Source organism: Aedes albopictus, chromosome 2 (assembly GCF_035046485.1).
Source record: "Aedes albopictus strain Foshan chromosome 2, AalbF5, whole genome shotgun sequence".
In the NCBI taxonomy this organism is placed as follows: Eukaryota; Metazoa; Arthropoda; class Insecta; order Diptera; family Culicidae; genus Aedes; species Aedes albopictus.
In genome coordinates, this window is record NC_085137.1 from 480432252 (window position 1) to 480450301 (window position 18050).

General features: G+C 40.5%; 2 protein-coding genes across 2 annotated transcripts; one reads left to right on the top strand and one right to left on the bottom strand.

The window, feature by feature from the left end:
• Positions 1-949: 949 nt before the first annotated feature.
• Positions 950-2137, bottom strand: LOC109413976 (general transcription factor IIE subunit 2). Its single transcript, XM_019687708.3, has 3 exons — positions 1988-2137; positions 1815-1913; positions 950-1756 (listed from the first exon to the last, which is right to left on the bottom strand). The coding sequence occupies exons 1-3, from the start codon at positions 2047-2049 to the stop codon at positions 1030-1032; spliced, it is 888 nt and encodes a 295-aa protein (XP_019543253.2). The 5' UTR covers positions 2050-2137; the 3' UTR covers positions 950-1029.
• Positions 2138-15054: 12917 nt separating this feature from the next.
• LOC109399154 (large ribosomal subunit protein eL14) lies at positions 15055-17263 on the top strand (the record flags this gene model as incomplete). The annotated part of the gene is made up of 3 exons (XM_029870711.2): positions 15055-15162; positions 15375-15569; positions 16899-17263. Coding segments are annotated over 3 exons (540 nt in total), but the record flags the coding sequence as incomplete, so codon positions are not given.
• Positions 17264-18050: the final 787 nt, after the last annotated feature.

Sequence of the window (18050 nt, forward strand, 5' to 3'; positions counted from 1 at the left end):
CCTGAGAATTTAACTATTTCTTTGACAAACCACACATATTTTTCAAGCTTCAAATGTCTTTAATAGTCCTCACGTAATTTTAAATGTCTTCTCAAAAATAAATGTCTTCATTGTCTTCAAAAAAGTTTAAACCTTTTCAGATCTTCACATCTGGCATTCCTGATCGTATGTTTGAAGTTGAAGCCACGTGTGAACAGGGATGCCAGGTCAATTTTAGAAAAATCTGGATGATTTAGGAAGATTTGTCTGGAAAAGTCTGGATTTGCATGAAAACCTTACAAATTCTGGACAAAAACCTTACAAATCCGGAAAACAAATGTCTGGATCTTCCAGACTTTTGTTAAATGAGACCTCAAAAATCTGGATAAATCCAGATAAATCTGGAAGGTTGGCAACGCTGCGTGTGAACGCGAAAAGAACACGGAAAGCATACATTTAGGCGTAAGCGATACGCGAAAGCCAGGTTTCGTTACCCGGCTTATAAACCACCCTTCAGGGAGTTACACATACATTTAGGCGTATTCTGCATGTTACACCTAGGAAAATTCCTGCTCAGTGACTGAGTAGGGCTTACTCGGAAATCGAAAAATCTTCTGTTTTCCTACTCAGCCTAAAGTGAGAGTGGGCAATTATTGACAAAAATGAGTTTAGTCCCATATCAACGGTGCAAAATTTACATATTATTTAAATGATTTACTATGAACGAAAACGATTGCATAGAAAAATCATGAGAGTTCTTATCGTGCTACTAAAAACAACGTTGTAATTTTTGAAAGAAAAAAAATGAATGGGAAACACCTCGCAAAATAGCAAATCAAAAAAACAAAAATGTCATCTCAAAATGCAACAGAAAGACAACTCTTTTTAACAAGCATACAGTCAGAGATATACTAATACCAAGGTTTATACTCTGATAAAGTACAACAAAAATGATGAAATACAACAATAATAAAAGATAAGATTATTTTAATTTATTCAACCAACATCACAGTCCCACTCTCCCCAATAAACCTTAGTTCAGTCCCCACCTTAATTTTTCTGCTTAATTTCCTGCACCGCATTCGACTGCGTCAGCGTGTTATCCTCGTACGTTTCCAGCACATCGGCCAAATGCTCGTTGTCCCTCGGCTTCTTGAACTGCCGCTTCTTGGCCTGGGCCTTCTTGCGTTTCGGAATGATCGGTTTCTTCGGACCGTGATCCTGCATCGACCGGATGCCCTGTTTCTCCAGATACTCATCGATCTTGGCATCGTCCATGGCATCCACCGTGACGGCACGCCACAGCTTTTGGAAGTCTTCATCAATCTGAAAGTTCGCCGTCCGGTCGTTGTAGAACAGGACCTTCTTCTTGTCGTTCGGCCGTGTAATGAAGACAATTTCCGAGGCACGATTCTTCAGGACCTTCTCGCAGTGCGGCAGAGATTCCTGCACGTCGTCCAACAGGATTCCACCCTGTCCTTTCAGATCGTGCTGTTTCAGCAGTCGCATCAGACTTTTACCATCCTTGATTCTGAACACCGCCTTGAATACGTAGCGCCCCTCGGGTGTAACCTCGATCTTGGGATTATTCCGCAGTGCTTCGGTTTGCAGCCAGGACTTCACGCCGGATCCAATGTCCAGCTGGTTGGTTTCATCCAGAATATCTTCCAGCGTGAGCGGATGATCTTCTCCCTCCTGGTGACGAGATCGCATGTGTTTAACGATCTTGGCCAGCACCCCGAACCGGTACTGGGAACTTCCGGACATGGTTTTGTAGCTGAAAGGCACAAATAGTTAAACATTACAGATTCCCTGTAACATCCACTAGAACTTACTTGCTGGCATCGATTTTGGGTGGAGCGATAGACGGTCTGGGTTTCTTGGGGTCCTTTGGGGCGGCATAGCTGGGTTCGGTACGGGCCTTCTTTTCGACGCTGGAAACAAAACCAATTATGTATCAGTGGAGATCTCCCCTTGAGTGATCCCGATTCCCGATCAATCTACTTACGTTGGCGTTGCCATGGCCCGCCGCTTGAAGGCCTCCCGTTCGCGAAGCAGTGCTGGATCCATGGTTGCGGTTTTTTTGGTGCACTTGGCTAAGCAGAAAACGGCAATAACTGAAATAATCCGAAAAAAAACTTAGATTCGAAAATTCTTTTGGCTGCTCACGAAGGAAAGGTGACGACAACAAAGATTCAATCAAAACCAACGAAATGTCATAACAAAAGCGAGCATCAATGCTTGGTAGACTGGCACCGGAAGTGAGTTACTTTTGGTAGTGAGTGTCGTACGAGGGGCAGGACTGCAAAAGCCTTTTCCAGTGCTCACGGAAAACACACTGAGGATACTGTTCGTATGTTTTTCATAGTTTACATCTTAGAGCACCTTTAACGGTGCGCTTCTATACCCCGTTTGGCAGCCCTCCATCATTGCAGCAAACTTTACCGGTCGCTGTTGGATGCGCTCGCAAAATAGTAGCGCTATGGGTGGGTGACCAAATATAGTAGCGGGACAGTTGCGCTGCTAAAAATTCTATGGGAATATGACAGCCCTCCCGATACGAATCAGGGTGACTAATTTGATTGCTACCGGTGTGGAAAAGGGTGGCGAAGTCAAAATGGTAGCGCTGCGCAGGTTGCTCGAATAGTAGCCGCCGTTAATGTTGCTCTGAATAAGTTATTTTTATTGTTCGTGCAGTTGAAAATCGGAAATTTTGACACGCGAAAATCGATTTTTCTTCTAAACCGTGTGTCGGACGTACGTCGGGCACAGTGCGCTGGATAGAGGGCCAGGTCCGCTGTCCTGCGCACTACGTCCGACGTTAGGTTTCACGATAGATAGTAGAGTAAACATAGATCCGCGGACATCGCTGAGTGAAATGTTTCAAGCGTGTGAATAGTATTTTTCAAGAGTGCGACGGTTGAATATGACGTCATGCGCTCCATTGGTGTTATTGAAATCGTGACGTCATGCTCGTTTGGATACAGATTTTGACAGTTCGTTTGGATTCAACGGATTCATCATCACGGATCTATGTTTACTCTACTATCTATAGGTTTCACGTATGGATTTTGAGAAAATTCGATTGTCGTGTGTGGGGAAACTTCGGGTTTCAACCGCGACGACAATATTTTTCGTCATTTCATAGTTCTCGTATGCTTTTCATACATTGAAAAGCGAAATCCATAAGACTTATCGTATGAAAAATCTCATAAGAAGCTTCGTATGAAAATCATAAGATGTGTTATGAAACTCCATTGCTGAAAAACAACAAAACCTTTTATTGGCTTCTAACCACTTCAACTTCCGAAGCGTCGATGGGCGAATGAGTAAAGCACGCACTCGCCAACCTTAACGTTCCTGGTTTGATTCCAGGTTGCGACTTTTTTTAATTTCTGCAAAATATTCCATAAAAATATGTATGATAATCATGAGACATAGTTTCAATTTTTATACGTTATCGGTATGATTTTCATACGTGAGAGTTATGAAATTTATACAGTTAAAGTATGACAATAATAGTTGGCGCTTTGAACCCAAAATCATAGTTCGTAACTATGATTTTTGCAAGAAATTCTTGTGGCAAAAAATCATAGTTGATTCGTATGATTTTCGGAGTTGCAGTATTGAGCTTTGCAAGGATTTCGCGACGATCGTGCAAATTTTCAATCGTTGACAGCACAATGTTCACACATTCAACAACAAAGGAAACAGTGCATAAACAAACCGATTACCGTCTACCCCCGTTGGTTTGAACGACACCTCATGCAAACCAGCGGGGTTCATTTTTTAATTTGAACTTCTAGTAACTCTGTGGGCATCGAAAAACACACTGATGGTAACCCTTTTTGCTGTTTTGTTTTGATTCTGCGTTCCGTTTCACCCCGTTCCATGAGGAGAATGACGTTTGAACAATTTTTAGTTTGAACGATGTGCAGATTAGAGGGGGTCAAATTAAAAAGTGTTCAGATTAGATGAGGTCATACCAACGGGGGTAGACGGTAGTCGAAACACCACCCCAAAATAACGCTCCGTTACTGGAAAACTGTAGCGGCGACATCAACCAATGTATGCTGAAACCGGTGTGCATATTTTGTGGTGGGACAATTTTGTTTGCCTGTGCGTCGTATTTGGCGCAAGATCGTCAATATCCTCAGTGACGGAGAGATCGAAAAATGCTAAAATGCATAAATTATTTACTACAGTCCGGATTCGCTGGTTGGGTCACGACTGCGCCCCGATTAGCGAATCGTGTTCGTTCGTTGGGGCAACTGACAACTACTAATCAAAATGCTCTAGAGGCCGGGATGAACCTGCCTACGGCAGAAAATCCCCGAATAAAGAGATAAAAAAATGCACTAGACACATGCAAGTGACGAGAAATACGTCACGAACTAGGGGCGGGACAGCTCTAATGTTGATTAGCGGTATTAAGCAGTATTAAGGAGTATTAATCCCAGAGAAAATTCTTCCTTGAACGAAGTAAGCCATGTTTATTGAACTGGTTTTGAAATGTCAACATGCTCTCGATCGACGTAGCGCTTTCGGGTTGTATTAAAACGGCAGAATATAGCTGCTTTTAGAACTTCTCACTCCTGGAGCATCGATTCCGGACATATCTCTGGCGGATTAACGAACTGCTGTACCTCGCATTAACACCTACGTTCCAAAATGTATAACTATGATCTTTTTTTTTTTTTTTATTTTTGTGTATTTTAACTAGTTGCTAATTCTACACTCAACTATGATTTTGAAATTCACACTGATTATTTTATAATCAGTCCAGTACCGTCAGTACCGGGTTCCATATTTTCAACTGGCGAAGTTGGATCCATACGTCGGACCTAACTTCGGACGTGGTGCACTGTATACTGGACCTGGTATACTTTAGAGCGCACGATAGATAGTAGAGTAAACATAGATCCGCGGACATCGCTGAGTGAAATGTTTCAAGCGTGTGAATAGTATTTTTCAAGAGTGCGACGGTTGAATATGACGTCATGCGCTCCATTGGTGTTATTGGAATCGTGACGTCATGCTCGTTTGGATACAGATTTTGACAGTTCGTTTGGATACAACGGATTCATCATCACGGATCTATGTTTACTCTACTATCTATAGAGCGCACCACTTCCGAAATCAGGTCAGACGCACGGATTTGGAGAAAAATCCAACTTCGCTAGTCAAATATTCCGATTTGCAACTGTATTGATAATAGTTTATACACTATCTGGAGTCCAACTGCGAATTAAGATGGCCAATATTCAATTAGCTAAGCCTAACAATTTCAAACTAGCAGTGGCCCATTTCCTCACTTTTTAGTTTGTGACTTTTTATAAAATAACGCAGCAATATTTTCAAAATCGGTTTTCGTGCACATGTAGAGTATGGATCAAGGTATCTCCTGAATTTTTTTCAGATGGAAAATGTTTTTAGTTTTTGCAGAAACTATTTTTAAACAAAATTTCACAAAAAAATGGTTTCTGCAAAAACGAAAAATATTTCCCACCTCGAAAAAAATCAGGAGATACCTTGATCCATACTCTACATGTGCACGAAAACCGATTTTGAAAATATTGCTTCATTATTTTATGAAAAATCGAAAACCAAAAAAAAATCCTTAAACCAAAACGTCATTGCAATACAAAATGTCATTAGAAGAAATACTTCTAGTTCTATTAATGCTAACTCTATCCCATCCTAGTGAATGGATGGAAGTTTGAAAACGCAGTCAACGAAATTCAATTTTTATTTTTATTTAGGTATTAGACATGCACATTTGAAAACAGCAATTTTCTGCAAACCGAATGCTTAGGACTTGTAGTGAAAGCATGTTAAATATCATATCTAATGAAGCCACCTTCTTGATTTTTTAACGTCCAGCGACACAAGTTTTCGAGAGCTCTTTCCCAGAGTGCAGTTGAGCTCACGTTATTTCCACAGCTAAAACAAGTAATCAAAGGAAATTAGAGAAATCAATTGAATAAATTGAAGACAAACTACAGACAAACCGTATTTCCACATCATGTTTTCGTGACAGTTGGTTGTTTCGTGAAAAAGTCATGACATACTACACGACAAATGTTTCGGTGAAGCATGAATATTTGGAAACTAATATTTATTAGGTGGTATTAGGGTATTAGCGTCGGTATTAGGTAGTGTCCTGCTCCTAGCGTCACGAAACACTCACATACTTGCGCAAACGTTCTGTATACAGGAGCTGTGATGCGACGGCGGTCAGACGTCAAACTCGTTTTGACATCTATTTTGACATTGACAGTGCTTTTTAGTTGGGGTTTGTCCCAACCAGTGAACATTCAACCAACGAGACAGCCCATCTGACGAGCTCTCAACGAACGAATCGTCACTGTAAAATCATATTCGATCTGCCCACCCTTTGGAATGCATATTTTTGGGTTTATTCAATCAATGCATAAGTGATGCTTATGCATAGGAACGCAAACATCGGTTATATTTAGCGGAATACATATTTGATTTTGCTTTTATGTTATTTTTTTCATGACAGTATTCTTTATTACCTTTTGTTGAATTGATAAAACAATTTTATAATTTATTAACATTTCCTTAAAGTTAAAATATTGTCGCGCTTATCTTAGATTCTCAACAAGTTGCGTTCGAAACGCGCAGCATCAGATCGCGCCAGACCGCGCACGTATGATTTACACACGGTGTGCATCTTGGCTAAAACTGTTTTTGCAGCCGCCGGGTGGGAGCTGTCATGGATAATCAGCCGCCGTATACAAATCAAACGGGGCGCAATCTTTTCGCGATAAACGACGGCTGGTTGAGATCATCAGCATCTGAGTGATTAAGCTGGGATGCACAATACAATCAATTGCATACTTTTAACTTAACATAAAACATTAAATTTCATTAGCAGCAGCAGGATCATGCCAACCGGAAGTTTCTCCACCGTTGCATTCTAACATTTCAAACGAAATCGATGTTTTTGATGATTGTTTCTCTTTCCTTAACACTTTGCATGATATTATATTTGCTGCTACATATAATATCGTGCAAAGTGTTAAGGAAAGAAAAAGTGTCGATGTTTCCAGCGTATTTTTTCCATGAATTAAGCAATCAAAACAAAAACATTGGACGCCATGTTGAATTGAATGCTGGGTAGATGATTCTGGCCCTTCGTCATCTCCCTGGGTAGTACACTGAAAAAAATGTTAGAGTAAATTCAACTATGCTGCCATGCTCAATTTTACCATGCCAAAAAATAGTAATCATGACCATGTTATCAATGGTGATTACTATGTTTCTTTTGAAATTACCACGGTATAACGACCATAGGAATAGTAATCAATACTATCAAACATAGTTGACTTGATAACACCATTTGTGTTTATCAGTACTAATTTTTGTTTGGCCAATACAATTCTCATGTTCAGTTAAAACAGATTACCCATCATAACAGTTTTGAAGTGGTTGCTGCGCAAAATCTTGAACAAATTCAAAAGTCGCTTACTGAATCTTAAATAATATCATTTGTTATCAATAAAGTTAAACAGTTATACTAGTGGAGTGTGTCCATAGTGAGTTTGTTCATTATCGATTGTAATCCAATTAAATGATGCTTATTGAATTTGCTCATCATCCCCGGCATCTGATCTAAAACGATGTTCCTCTACTCCAGGCTACCAAAATTGAAACCTTCGAAATTTGTGAGAAATGCAAACATCGCTTGTTCATTGGTTTCATCCCACCGTCTCGAGAATGCAAGCTGTTAGATTTCTCCAGGAGTGAACTTGATCTGATGGTTGAGGCGCAAATCCCAGGAACGTCCTGGAACAGGGACTTCTTCCAGGATAGATATTTGGCGCGATTTTCCTGCCAGCCTAAACAATCTTACGCTTCGACCGGCCACGGCACAAAGTCTCCCAAGCCAAAGTAGAAGAGGCTGACCAAGAAGCAAATTGAGCCCAAGATTGATCCCCAGCTCCCCAGTAGGTGCAACGGCTGAAGCAGCTCCAGGTGCCTTAAACCAACTAGAATACATCGGACACGCTCACATCCCTTTAGAGAAAGACAGAACGTTAGTTTAACTCGCAGGTGCTGCCACCGCCAGCTCCTCAAGTTTGAAGAAAACATCGTTCAGTCTTAGATCAAAATCGAGGGGCGAATCACTAGCGCATTTTCGATTCAGCCTTGCGTATTGACATACGCATTGGCGCATTTTGTTACGCATTAGCGTATTAAGGTACGCATTTCTCGCGCATTTGTAAAATTGAACAACACCTGTCAAAATTTTACTGCATGCACTTTTCAACGCATTGATAAAATTGTTCGTATTTTTATACGCATTGACAAAAAAACTTGCATTTTTCTACGCATTGATAGAAAACACGCATTTTTCTGCGCATTGATACAAAACACGCATTTTCATGCGCATTGGTGGAATGCTCGCATTTTTATACGCATTGATAAATAACACGCATTTTCCTACGCATTAGCGTATTTTTCAACAAATTATGTATTAAAACCCCAAAAATTCGTCATGCATTCCTGTGCATTTTTCAACGCATTGGATATTTTGGTGCATTTTTCAACGCATTACATTTTCAAATGCATTTTTCAACGCATTGGAGCATTTTGTAACGCATTTCCATCAAAACGCATTTTCGATTCAGTTGTTTTGGAAGTGATCCGCCCCTCGGAAATTACTATGGACGGGGTTAAATTTACCATGTCACTTTTATTTACATTTTTTGGTTCTTTACAACCATATTTTTTAGTCAATTTTACTATGCGCAACGATAAACAGCATGGTAAGCGTAACCATTGAAATAGTGTCCTTTACTATATCGTGGTTGGTTGCTGATAGCGGGTTTGTTTACATCCTTCAAAGAAAAAAGCTGTGGAATTTAAGTTGTTTTTTTATTGGTGAGATTTATTTAACAATACAAAAAAGATATACATGTATAATAAGCAGATGTGTTCGAAATAGTGACCTGGTGACCCTGGTGGTGACCGAGGTTACATCACCGACGAACCGACGTGACAGCTAGAACAAATAAATTCCAAATAAATTCAAATTTGTTGTCCGCGACGCCATGATGAAAAATAAGCGAACACTATCGCCACCTCTATAACGGCCCGCGATGGTTTGGTAGCTCGACACCGAACCCCCATGTGTTCATATAGGAAACGGTTCGCGTCTGCGCTGATTTGACAGAAGCGATCGCTCGCTTCGGTGGTCGACCGTTAAATTTGGGGGGGGACACTTTTGAATCATCACTGTCACGTCGGTTCGTCGGTGGTTATATTTTTGCTTTTTGGATAAGGCATTGGCGGAGCTGTGGGAAGCACTCTAATTCAGTTTCTTGAGGATTTTGATCGAGGGGCGATTCACTCATGTATTTTCGATGCAGCCCTGTGTATTGAAAATCGAATTGATGTATTTTTGGTGTATTGGCATGTATTTTTTGCATTATTGCATTGTTTTGCATTTTTGTGAATAAAATAGAATTGACGTGTATTGATGCAATAATTGAGTATTTTCCGAATAAATGTGTATTTTTAAATTGATTTTCACATTTTGCATTTGATAATTGTGTTTGTAAATAAACTGAAATTCATCAAAGTTTTCGAATACTTCAAACACGAATTACAATATTTTCATTGTTTTGCCATATCGACCACCGTTCTCAGGCCAGACCAAAACTCCCACTACTTCGTGAGATCCAATAATATCCACAGACGATGGAAAAAAAACTCTACTACAAGTAATTAGAACAGAAGCATGCAATAACGACAACAACCCTCCTCGATATTGGCACCGATTAGCACAATATTCGACCATTCGACGTTGGCACCCGTAGGTTTTGGACATGGTTTTGAAGGAGTAACTTCGGAATCAAGAAAGGTTTTTTCATGGCTGAGACCTAAGTTGGTAAATTTAATTTTGCGAGGTTTTTGCAAGGCAAAAAAGCTGGAAAAGTCGCTTTTATGATTTCACCGGAACCTCCTTCTTGGATTGCTTGACGCCTAGCCCCTCTTGGAATGTCTCCAGGAGATATTTCGCGGATTGCTCCAAAAGTTATTTAATTTTGTGATTTGTATACGGGGTTTTCTTTCTGGGATTCTTTCAAGAGTTATTTCTCCGGTATCGCCAGTCTCGTCTCCAGTAGCTCTTTCTGGGATTCCTCCAAAATTTTATTTTGAGATTACTCCAAGATTCTTTCTGGAACATCGCCTAGAATTCATTCTGGGAATTCTTATGATTCTTTCGGAGTTTTTTTCCTGGATGAACCCCTCAAGGTATCGCTGACGTAACTCTTGGAGGAATTCCCAAAAGGAACTCCTACAGGAATCTAAAATGGAATTCATGGTGGAATTGAAGGGGAAACTGCTGAAAGAGCCACGGGGATCTCGGTGTTTCCTCCATCAGTTCCTCCAGGAATGTTCCTTCACAGATTCCTTTAAAAGTTGATTGTGTGATTCCTTCTTTCTGGAATTCTTCTAAGAGTTTCTTCTTCGATAGCTCCTCTAACTTTTAATTTCTTTAGAATCCTTCTGGGACATCCATTGTAATTCATTCTGATGGTGCATCCACAAATTTCACTTGATTTTTCCAGGAGAATCAGAAGAATCTCCTAGATGGAATCTCAGGAGGCATCTTTGAAGCAACTCTTGGCGGAATTTCCGGAAGAAACTTCTAATGGAATCTGAACAGGAGTTATTAGAAGAATTTCCAAAAAGGAACTTCTGAAGAAATTACAAAAGAGGGTACTCCCGAGAGATTTCCTGGAGGAATAGAAGAGGCGATTAGTGAAAGAATTTCGGAGAGCACACATGAGAGAATTCTGATTGATTGCCTGGAGAATTATTGTTGCGAATTTTGAAGCAAGTTCTCTTGGAGGAATCTCCAAAGGAATTCCGCTTAGAGAAATCTTCGGAGGAATTCAAGGAGGAATTACTCTGGATGGAATTTAATTGAAAACAATTTCCGATCGAGGGGGTCGACACTAATCGATTTGGCTCAATTGCCATGCGATAAGACTTAATTTTATTTAATTATTCGCAACAGTTTTCATTACATTTGATTTGAAATCGATTTTATCGGATTTTCTCCATTTTGCAAGTTTTGATCTGGTTTTTGTCGATTTTCTGCTTTCTCTCTCATCAAAATGGCAAAAATCCGAAATATCCGGAAAAATCGAATAAAATGACAAAAATCGCCCAATACTGATTAAAATCGCGACGCCGCAATTTATTTTGACAGCTCTTGCGTCGTCCCATCAGCTGTTAAATCAAAACAAGTTTGAACAAAAAAATCCAAAGAAAAAAATCAATTCAGATTGTGTGTCGAATCCATAGTTCAACAACTATGAACTATCTCGGGAATGTAGGTGAGTTTTTATTGAAATAAGGTACAGAAAGAAAGCATATTTTTTTGTCGATTGTCTTATTTTCAGGCTGGCCAAACGACACCAAATGGAAGACGTCTAGAGGCACAAAAAACCTAGCAAAAAAACGATATTAGGAGCAATCGTTCCGATCGGTACTGGTAATGGAACAACGGTGGTCATGTTGCATTGACAGCTGTCTAGATATATTGGTAAGAGAGGCCAAATAATGACGGTTCATGCCAAGTAACATTGCTTTACTTTCATGTTGAGATTTCAGAACTGGGTGGAAAACTGCCAACAAAGGATTACCAGGCAAATCGGAAGAGGCCTCAGACGAGTACTGCTGAACTATTCGGGACAGTGGCTACCAGTAAACCGGTTACGAACACCTTTGGACAGTCCCATTTTCGGAGGATTCGGTGCTCACAGTCAAACCAGCAGCCGGAGGATTGTTCTCGGAAATTGCCATTACGCAACGATGAGAGCGCTGAAAGTGTGTCAATTTTATTATATTTTTTTTCTATAAAATTGACTCGCCAGTGTCTAAACAGTAGAAGTGTGAAGTTTAGATAAATAACAAAAAAAGTAACAGGTTTTGTTAGATAAAAAAAATATTTTTTTTGTTAGTTTCCGTAAAAAAAAACAAGGGGCGCAAGATAAGACACGTGTTGAGAAAAGCTCGTCTAAAAATAGGCTTCAAACCAACTTTAAACCCAATGCAGTTTCAATCGCCTTGAATCATATAAACCAAAGGTGCAAGTACAAAGGGTCAAATGTTTAACAAGAAATGTTTTAGTTCTGTTTGGCACTAATGAAAATTTGATCGAGTCATACCAGATATTTGAGCATTGATCTGTGCTTGGTCCAATATTTGACCCTGTGTACTCTCATCTTAAGAATCATAGAAGGAAATAGAGTACATATTTAGATTTCTATTGAAAAAGTCATGAAGTTTCCAGTTAGTCATCTGGGTTCTGGCTTCTGATCACCGATCCAGCAAGTTCGACTCCCGTTCTGATCGGGAACTTTTCTCGTCTTCCCTAGATATAGTGTCATTGCCTAGCTCCACAATATTTGTACGAGTTCATGCAATCATGGGCACAGAAAGCTATTTAAAAACTGTGGAAGCGCTCAAAGAACACTGTTACTGTTAAAGAGGGGTAGGCCAAGTTTCAGTAGAAATGTAGAGCCACAAAGAAGAATTGTTTAAGAAGTCATGGTATCCATTCCTTAAGTGATACATCTTGCTCTTGATCAGGCTCAAGGCCGATTGTTTCAACCCGACTTACCCAAAAACCTATCTTCGAAGGCGCTGATGAAAAAATCAAGGGCTTGCTCAAAATCACCGGAAGTGGTATACGAGTTAAATGGTCCAGAGCCACCAGGAAGAGTACAACAGTACTCTCGAAGAATCTTCCCTCAAACCGAACACCAAACGTATCCCAACATCCACTCCAACTACCTATCATGATTCCAAAGCGAACGGCAACGATTGCACCACTCCACTACCGCCAAGATAGATCCATCGACCAAATCCTAGGCCAAATGACTCTCTCACAAAAAAATCCGGCAGTCGAAACGCAATCCGTCAGGCGGAATACCAGAACCAGGAGGCACTCTCAGGGAGCAGGGAGGCACCAGAATGACCAGAACCAGCCGTCACTCGAATGCTATGCAGACAGTCCGACCTCAAATCCGATTGTAAACAAATCGAGAAAATTTGACATTTTGGGCTAGAGATGTGCACTGGTTTCATTCGATTCGATATGGTTATGCAAAAATTATAATCGATTTTATCGGATATTTCAGATATGAGTGGTTTTGATCGATTTTTGTCAATTTTCTTAAATTTCATTGAAATTATGAAAAAAGATGTGAATCTTTGTAAGTTTTGGCCAATTTTGGCTTAAAATCTATCATATCTGGAAGAGTCGTCCCCCTCGTTTCCGATGGAATGTCACATGGAATTATCCCCGTTGGAATAGCTTTGGGGTAATTCCTCTTGGGCGAATTTTTGCACACGTTCCTCTTGCAGGCTTTTCCGGAGCGATTCCTCTCTATGTGATCCGGTAAACAATTCCTCCATCTCCAGCGTCATTCAAATTAATTTGGGATAATATCCGAGAAAAATCCTTTTAGACGAATCTTCACAAACATTCGTCTTGGAAGATCTTCCTATGCTGTTCGTGTTTTTTATTTTCTCCCTGGTTTTCTCACAAAATCGTCGCATTATTCCCGAATTCTTGTATTTGCAGCATTTTTCTCGAATTTGAACTACAATTGTATTTCTCGTGCACTGGTGCATTTTTGCATTTTTATTTTAAAGTGGCGTATTTTTTAATTCAATTTTGAATTTACCGTGTATTGATGCATTTTTGTGTATTTTTTCGAATGTGCCGTATTTTTAATTCAATATCGAATCTACCGTGTATTGATGCATTTTTGTGTATTTTTTAGAATTTGGCGTATTTTTAATTCAGTTTTGAATTTATCGTGTATTGATGTATTTTTGTGTATTATTTTCATTCGTGTATTTTCAATGCAGTAACGCAGAACAGTGAATCGCCCCTCGGTAATTTCAAGCAGGATTCATGGTCTACCAAAATCAAGTAGTAAAAGTTTTTAATTTCACCCTCGATACGGTCATAATTACCATGTCCCTTTTTTCAGTGTATCCACTTATCCGCGAGCGGTAATGGCGGCGGCGGACACAACTAACCGATTCGAATTTTGACGTTTCTTGGGGATCGCAATCGGTTAGCGCCACCAAACGGTGGGGGAAGGGGTGAGGAGGAGAATGAAACTGTTTTGATTTTCCCCCATGAAACGTCAAAATCCGAACCGGTTGGATATGCCCGCCGCCGCCATTACCGCTCGCGGATAAGTGGATAGAGCTGCTGACGTTTATTCACCTCTCTCTTTCAAGCTTGCAGGCGGGATAGGATTTGTTTTCATCGGGAAACCTTTCTTGATGACAACAAATCCTATTCCGCCTGCATGTTTGAAAGAGAAAGGTGAATAAACGTCAGCAAGCTCTATTTACGCATGCATGATTAAAAAATTTCTGTTTTTCAGTTTTTTCAGTGTGCAACCGAAAAGGCTTTTCTCCATTTGACGACCCCTCCCCCGGCGCGCATCGCGCCAGAAACGTCAACGTCAAAATCGCGCCGACGGCCGTTTCGCGTCCGCTAGGTTGGCAGCAATCATCAACCATTCTCTTTCTTTCCGGTCCAAAATGGTAAGCGAGCAAGTTCTGCGATCGATTCGCTCGTATCGAAATTGCGTTGAAAATGGATGAAAAGTGGTCGGAGTTCAAGTGTAATCGATTCCGTTGTGAAGAACCTGCACCGGATTGCTGGAGCGCTGGTGCGGATTGATGGAGTTTGGCGATTTTGGACGCGAATTCGGTGTTGGTAGTTTGTGGGGTGTCCCGGTATAGTGATTTCGATGCGAGAAGAGTGTTGGGCGAATTCTTCCACATGTGTTTACCTGTCAAAAGTGTCGGTCCGAAGCTGGAAGCGGATTGCTCGGATGAAGTTATGGACCTTGAGCGGTGTTTCTGGTGGCGCCGGTACCGGTAGGCAAGATCTTCACAACGGAAATCGATTCTACGTGTTGAAATACGAGCAAATCAAGAAGCAAATCAGCTGGAATATGGAGAAAGCAGTTTGGATTGATCTTTTGTTATTGTCCTTGATTGCAGACCTTCACGCGTTTTGTGGAGACTGGCCGCGTGGCCAAGTGCGCCAGTGGAAAATACAAGGGAAAACTTGTCGCTATCGTCAATGTCATTGACCAAAATCGGGTAAGTTGATAATTTGTTGTAATGCTAACGTATGCCATTGTGTTCTAGCGTGATGAAGTTATCCCACAGAGGAAACTAGAAGATTAGGAAGGGCCGCCTGAATCATAAATGAAGCCAAGTCTTCCAGTTCTGAAACCCGCAGAGGAACAATTCCGAATAACTTGTGAGATAATGGTGAAATTAATGGAGTTGCTTCGTTTCCCCGCTTGTAGGTTCTCATCGATGGCCCAACCACCGGTGTTCCCCGCCAGCAGTACCCCGTGAACCACCTCCACCTGACCAAGTACCGGGTGAAGTTCCCCTACACCGCCAAGTCCAAGGTGGTCCGCAAGGCTCTGGAGGCTTATAACCTGAAGGAAAAGTTCTCGAGCACCAGATGGCAGGAACGTGCCGCCGCCAAGGCTAAGGTAAGATCCGTTTCCGGGGGTTAGCTGTTATTCAGTGGGGCGGGATGACTAAAATGATGAACCTTATTATAATAATTTCATTGATAGGAAAGGCCGACTGATTCAAACATGAAGCCACTTAAATCTGAAACTAAAGGAAGTAGTAATCTTCAATTCTTTCCATACCCATGAGTGTTTCCCCAAAATAAAGCTACTATAAATTCAATTTTGATTGTAGGCATTTAGTGTGCGCAGCTTTTTATTCCTTCTTACTCTTGAATACGTACGAGAAAGAGAAGGATAGCAGAGTGGGCAATTGCTTACTGTTGTCCATACAAAATGTAATAAAAATGTTTTGAGCGAAGACTTTGGCAAAAAATGAGTTTCGCTCGAAATTTCTCTTGAAACTTTCCAGAGTTCCTCTTCGGATTTCCCCTCTGAAGATTCTCCCGCAGTTTCTACAGGAGTTAAATATTGTTGGGATTTCTACTAGAGTGCCTATAGCAGTTTTACAATAATTTTCTGCAGGAGTTCTTCTTGGGATTTCTTTCGATGTTTTTTCTGTAATTTCTTTGAGAAATTTCCGTGAGCTTTCTTCTAGAGCTTCCCCGGGATTTCCACAGGAGTTCCAGCAAGGATATTTCATAAAGATTCTTGCGGGATTCTTTTGAAATTTTGCTGGAGTTTTCTCTAGGGAGTTTCTGCCGGTTCTGATCGAAAGCTTCTTCCGGTGTTGGTCTTAGGATGTCTCTCAGAGTGAGGCAATTTTTTTTTCTAATGTCTTCTGGGATAACTTACTAAAGAAATTCCTGTAGAGATGTTGGAAGGAATTTAGATGAAATCTTGCGAAAAACTCCGTAAGACCTATTGGAGAAATTTCGGAAAAAAATCCTGGGAGAATCTAGAACAATTAAAAAAAAATTCAGAATAATCCTGGGCGGAATACCTATGTATTAGGAAAATTCAAGGGTGAACTCTGAAAATCTGAAAAGAGAAATCCCGGCTGAATCTTAAGACATCCCTTGAAGAATCTCGCAAAAATCCCGAGAAAAAGTTACTAAGGGAAATTGCTGAATAAACTTGAGATGCATTTTTAAAGAATCCACGGGAGGAATCCTGGGAGTAACTCTCAGAGATCTTGGAAAAAGCCGGCAAAATCTCGGAAAGAACTTGGGAATAAATTTACTTTGTCATATGCGCTAATTCCCGTAACGGAAAAGTTAAAAAATATCATTGTAGGCGTGGAAAACATGAAGATTGCTACTTTCTCGAACTTTATGCGTTCTCATTCAGTTCGCAAATTCAACAACAACCGCATTAATGTATCTTTCTCTCGTCCTTATCCACCAGCGTTGCAATCTGTCCGACTTCGACCGGTTCAAGCTGCGTCTGGCCCGCTCGGAGCGCAACCGCATCGTCAGCGCCCAGTACAAGAAGCTGAAGAAGGAGGTCGTCAACAACGGTATGCTGTTCGGCAAGCCAGTCAAGGGCACGAAACCCCTACCGAAGCGACGCAATCCCATTGCGAAGAAGGAGGGCAAGAAGAAGCGCGTCCGGAAGAACAAGAAGGCCCCGGCCAAGAAGTGAAGAGGGAGGGGTGAGAATACTATTACGTGCGGATGTGTGTACTGAAGAAATGGGAGAAAATATACATAATTGCTAAAAAGTAAACAAGACTACGTTTGAAATAAGATGAAATATGTGTTATTACAGTTTGTGTTGGTCTTTCCATTTTATCCCTTCTGCTGCTTCTTTTTTGTTTGACGGCTCAACTTGGACAGATGTTGCTTGGCACTTCTACGGTCTTGTTTTCAGCTGAAAGGTTCTAACTAATTTGGTATGATTTTTTATGACGATATTAAGTTGATTATGGACCAAGTATCGGCCCTTCTGCTGTTTGTCTTCTAATCTCCTTGATCCGTAAGAACTACCTTCTGATGATCATTCTCTGCCCTGTCATGCGGCCCTATGTATCCGTTCGTTATATTGTTTTATTCCAACCGTATTTTTTTTTCTTTAAAGTTCATGAATCATGATGTTACGTTAAACGAGAAATAGGCCCTTTGTACAACTGCAGTACGTCAGCATCAGAAGCGACGAGTTTGTTTTGGTAAACAAGGAAGAGAAAAGATTGGTTTACCTCGTGCGACAGATTTGTAGTAGATCCCCAATTTCCTAAAAAATAGTTAAATACGTTAAGCATAAATCATTAACAGAGTACACAGTGTTAGATTATAGGCATTAGCTTTGAGATGTTGCACTCTAGCAGTGGTACTTGTGAGTTAACGGTATTTTTCAATGATTTTTAAACACCATGAATTGATTGTTTATGTTTCCTAGGCAATAATGATTAATGTATTTCAAAACTGTATGCCGAACAATGACAATGTCCAATCTTCTGTAAACTAGTAAGATAGTACGATTTTCACTTAGTCGGTAAATTTCAATCAGTTTTAAATAATTCCAGCTACAATTGAGAGACAGTGCACATAACCTCATTCG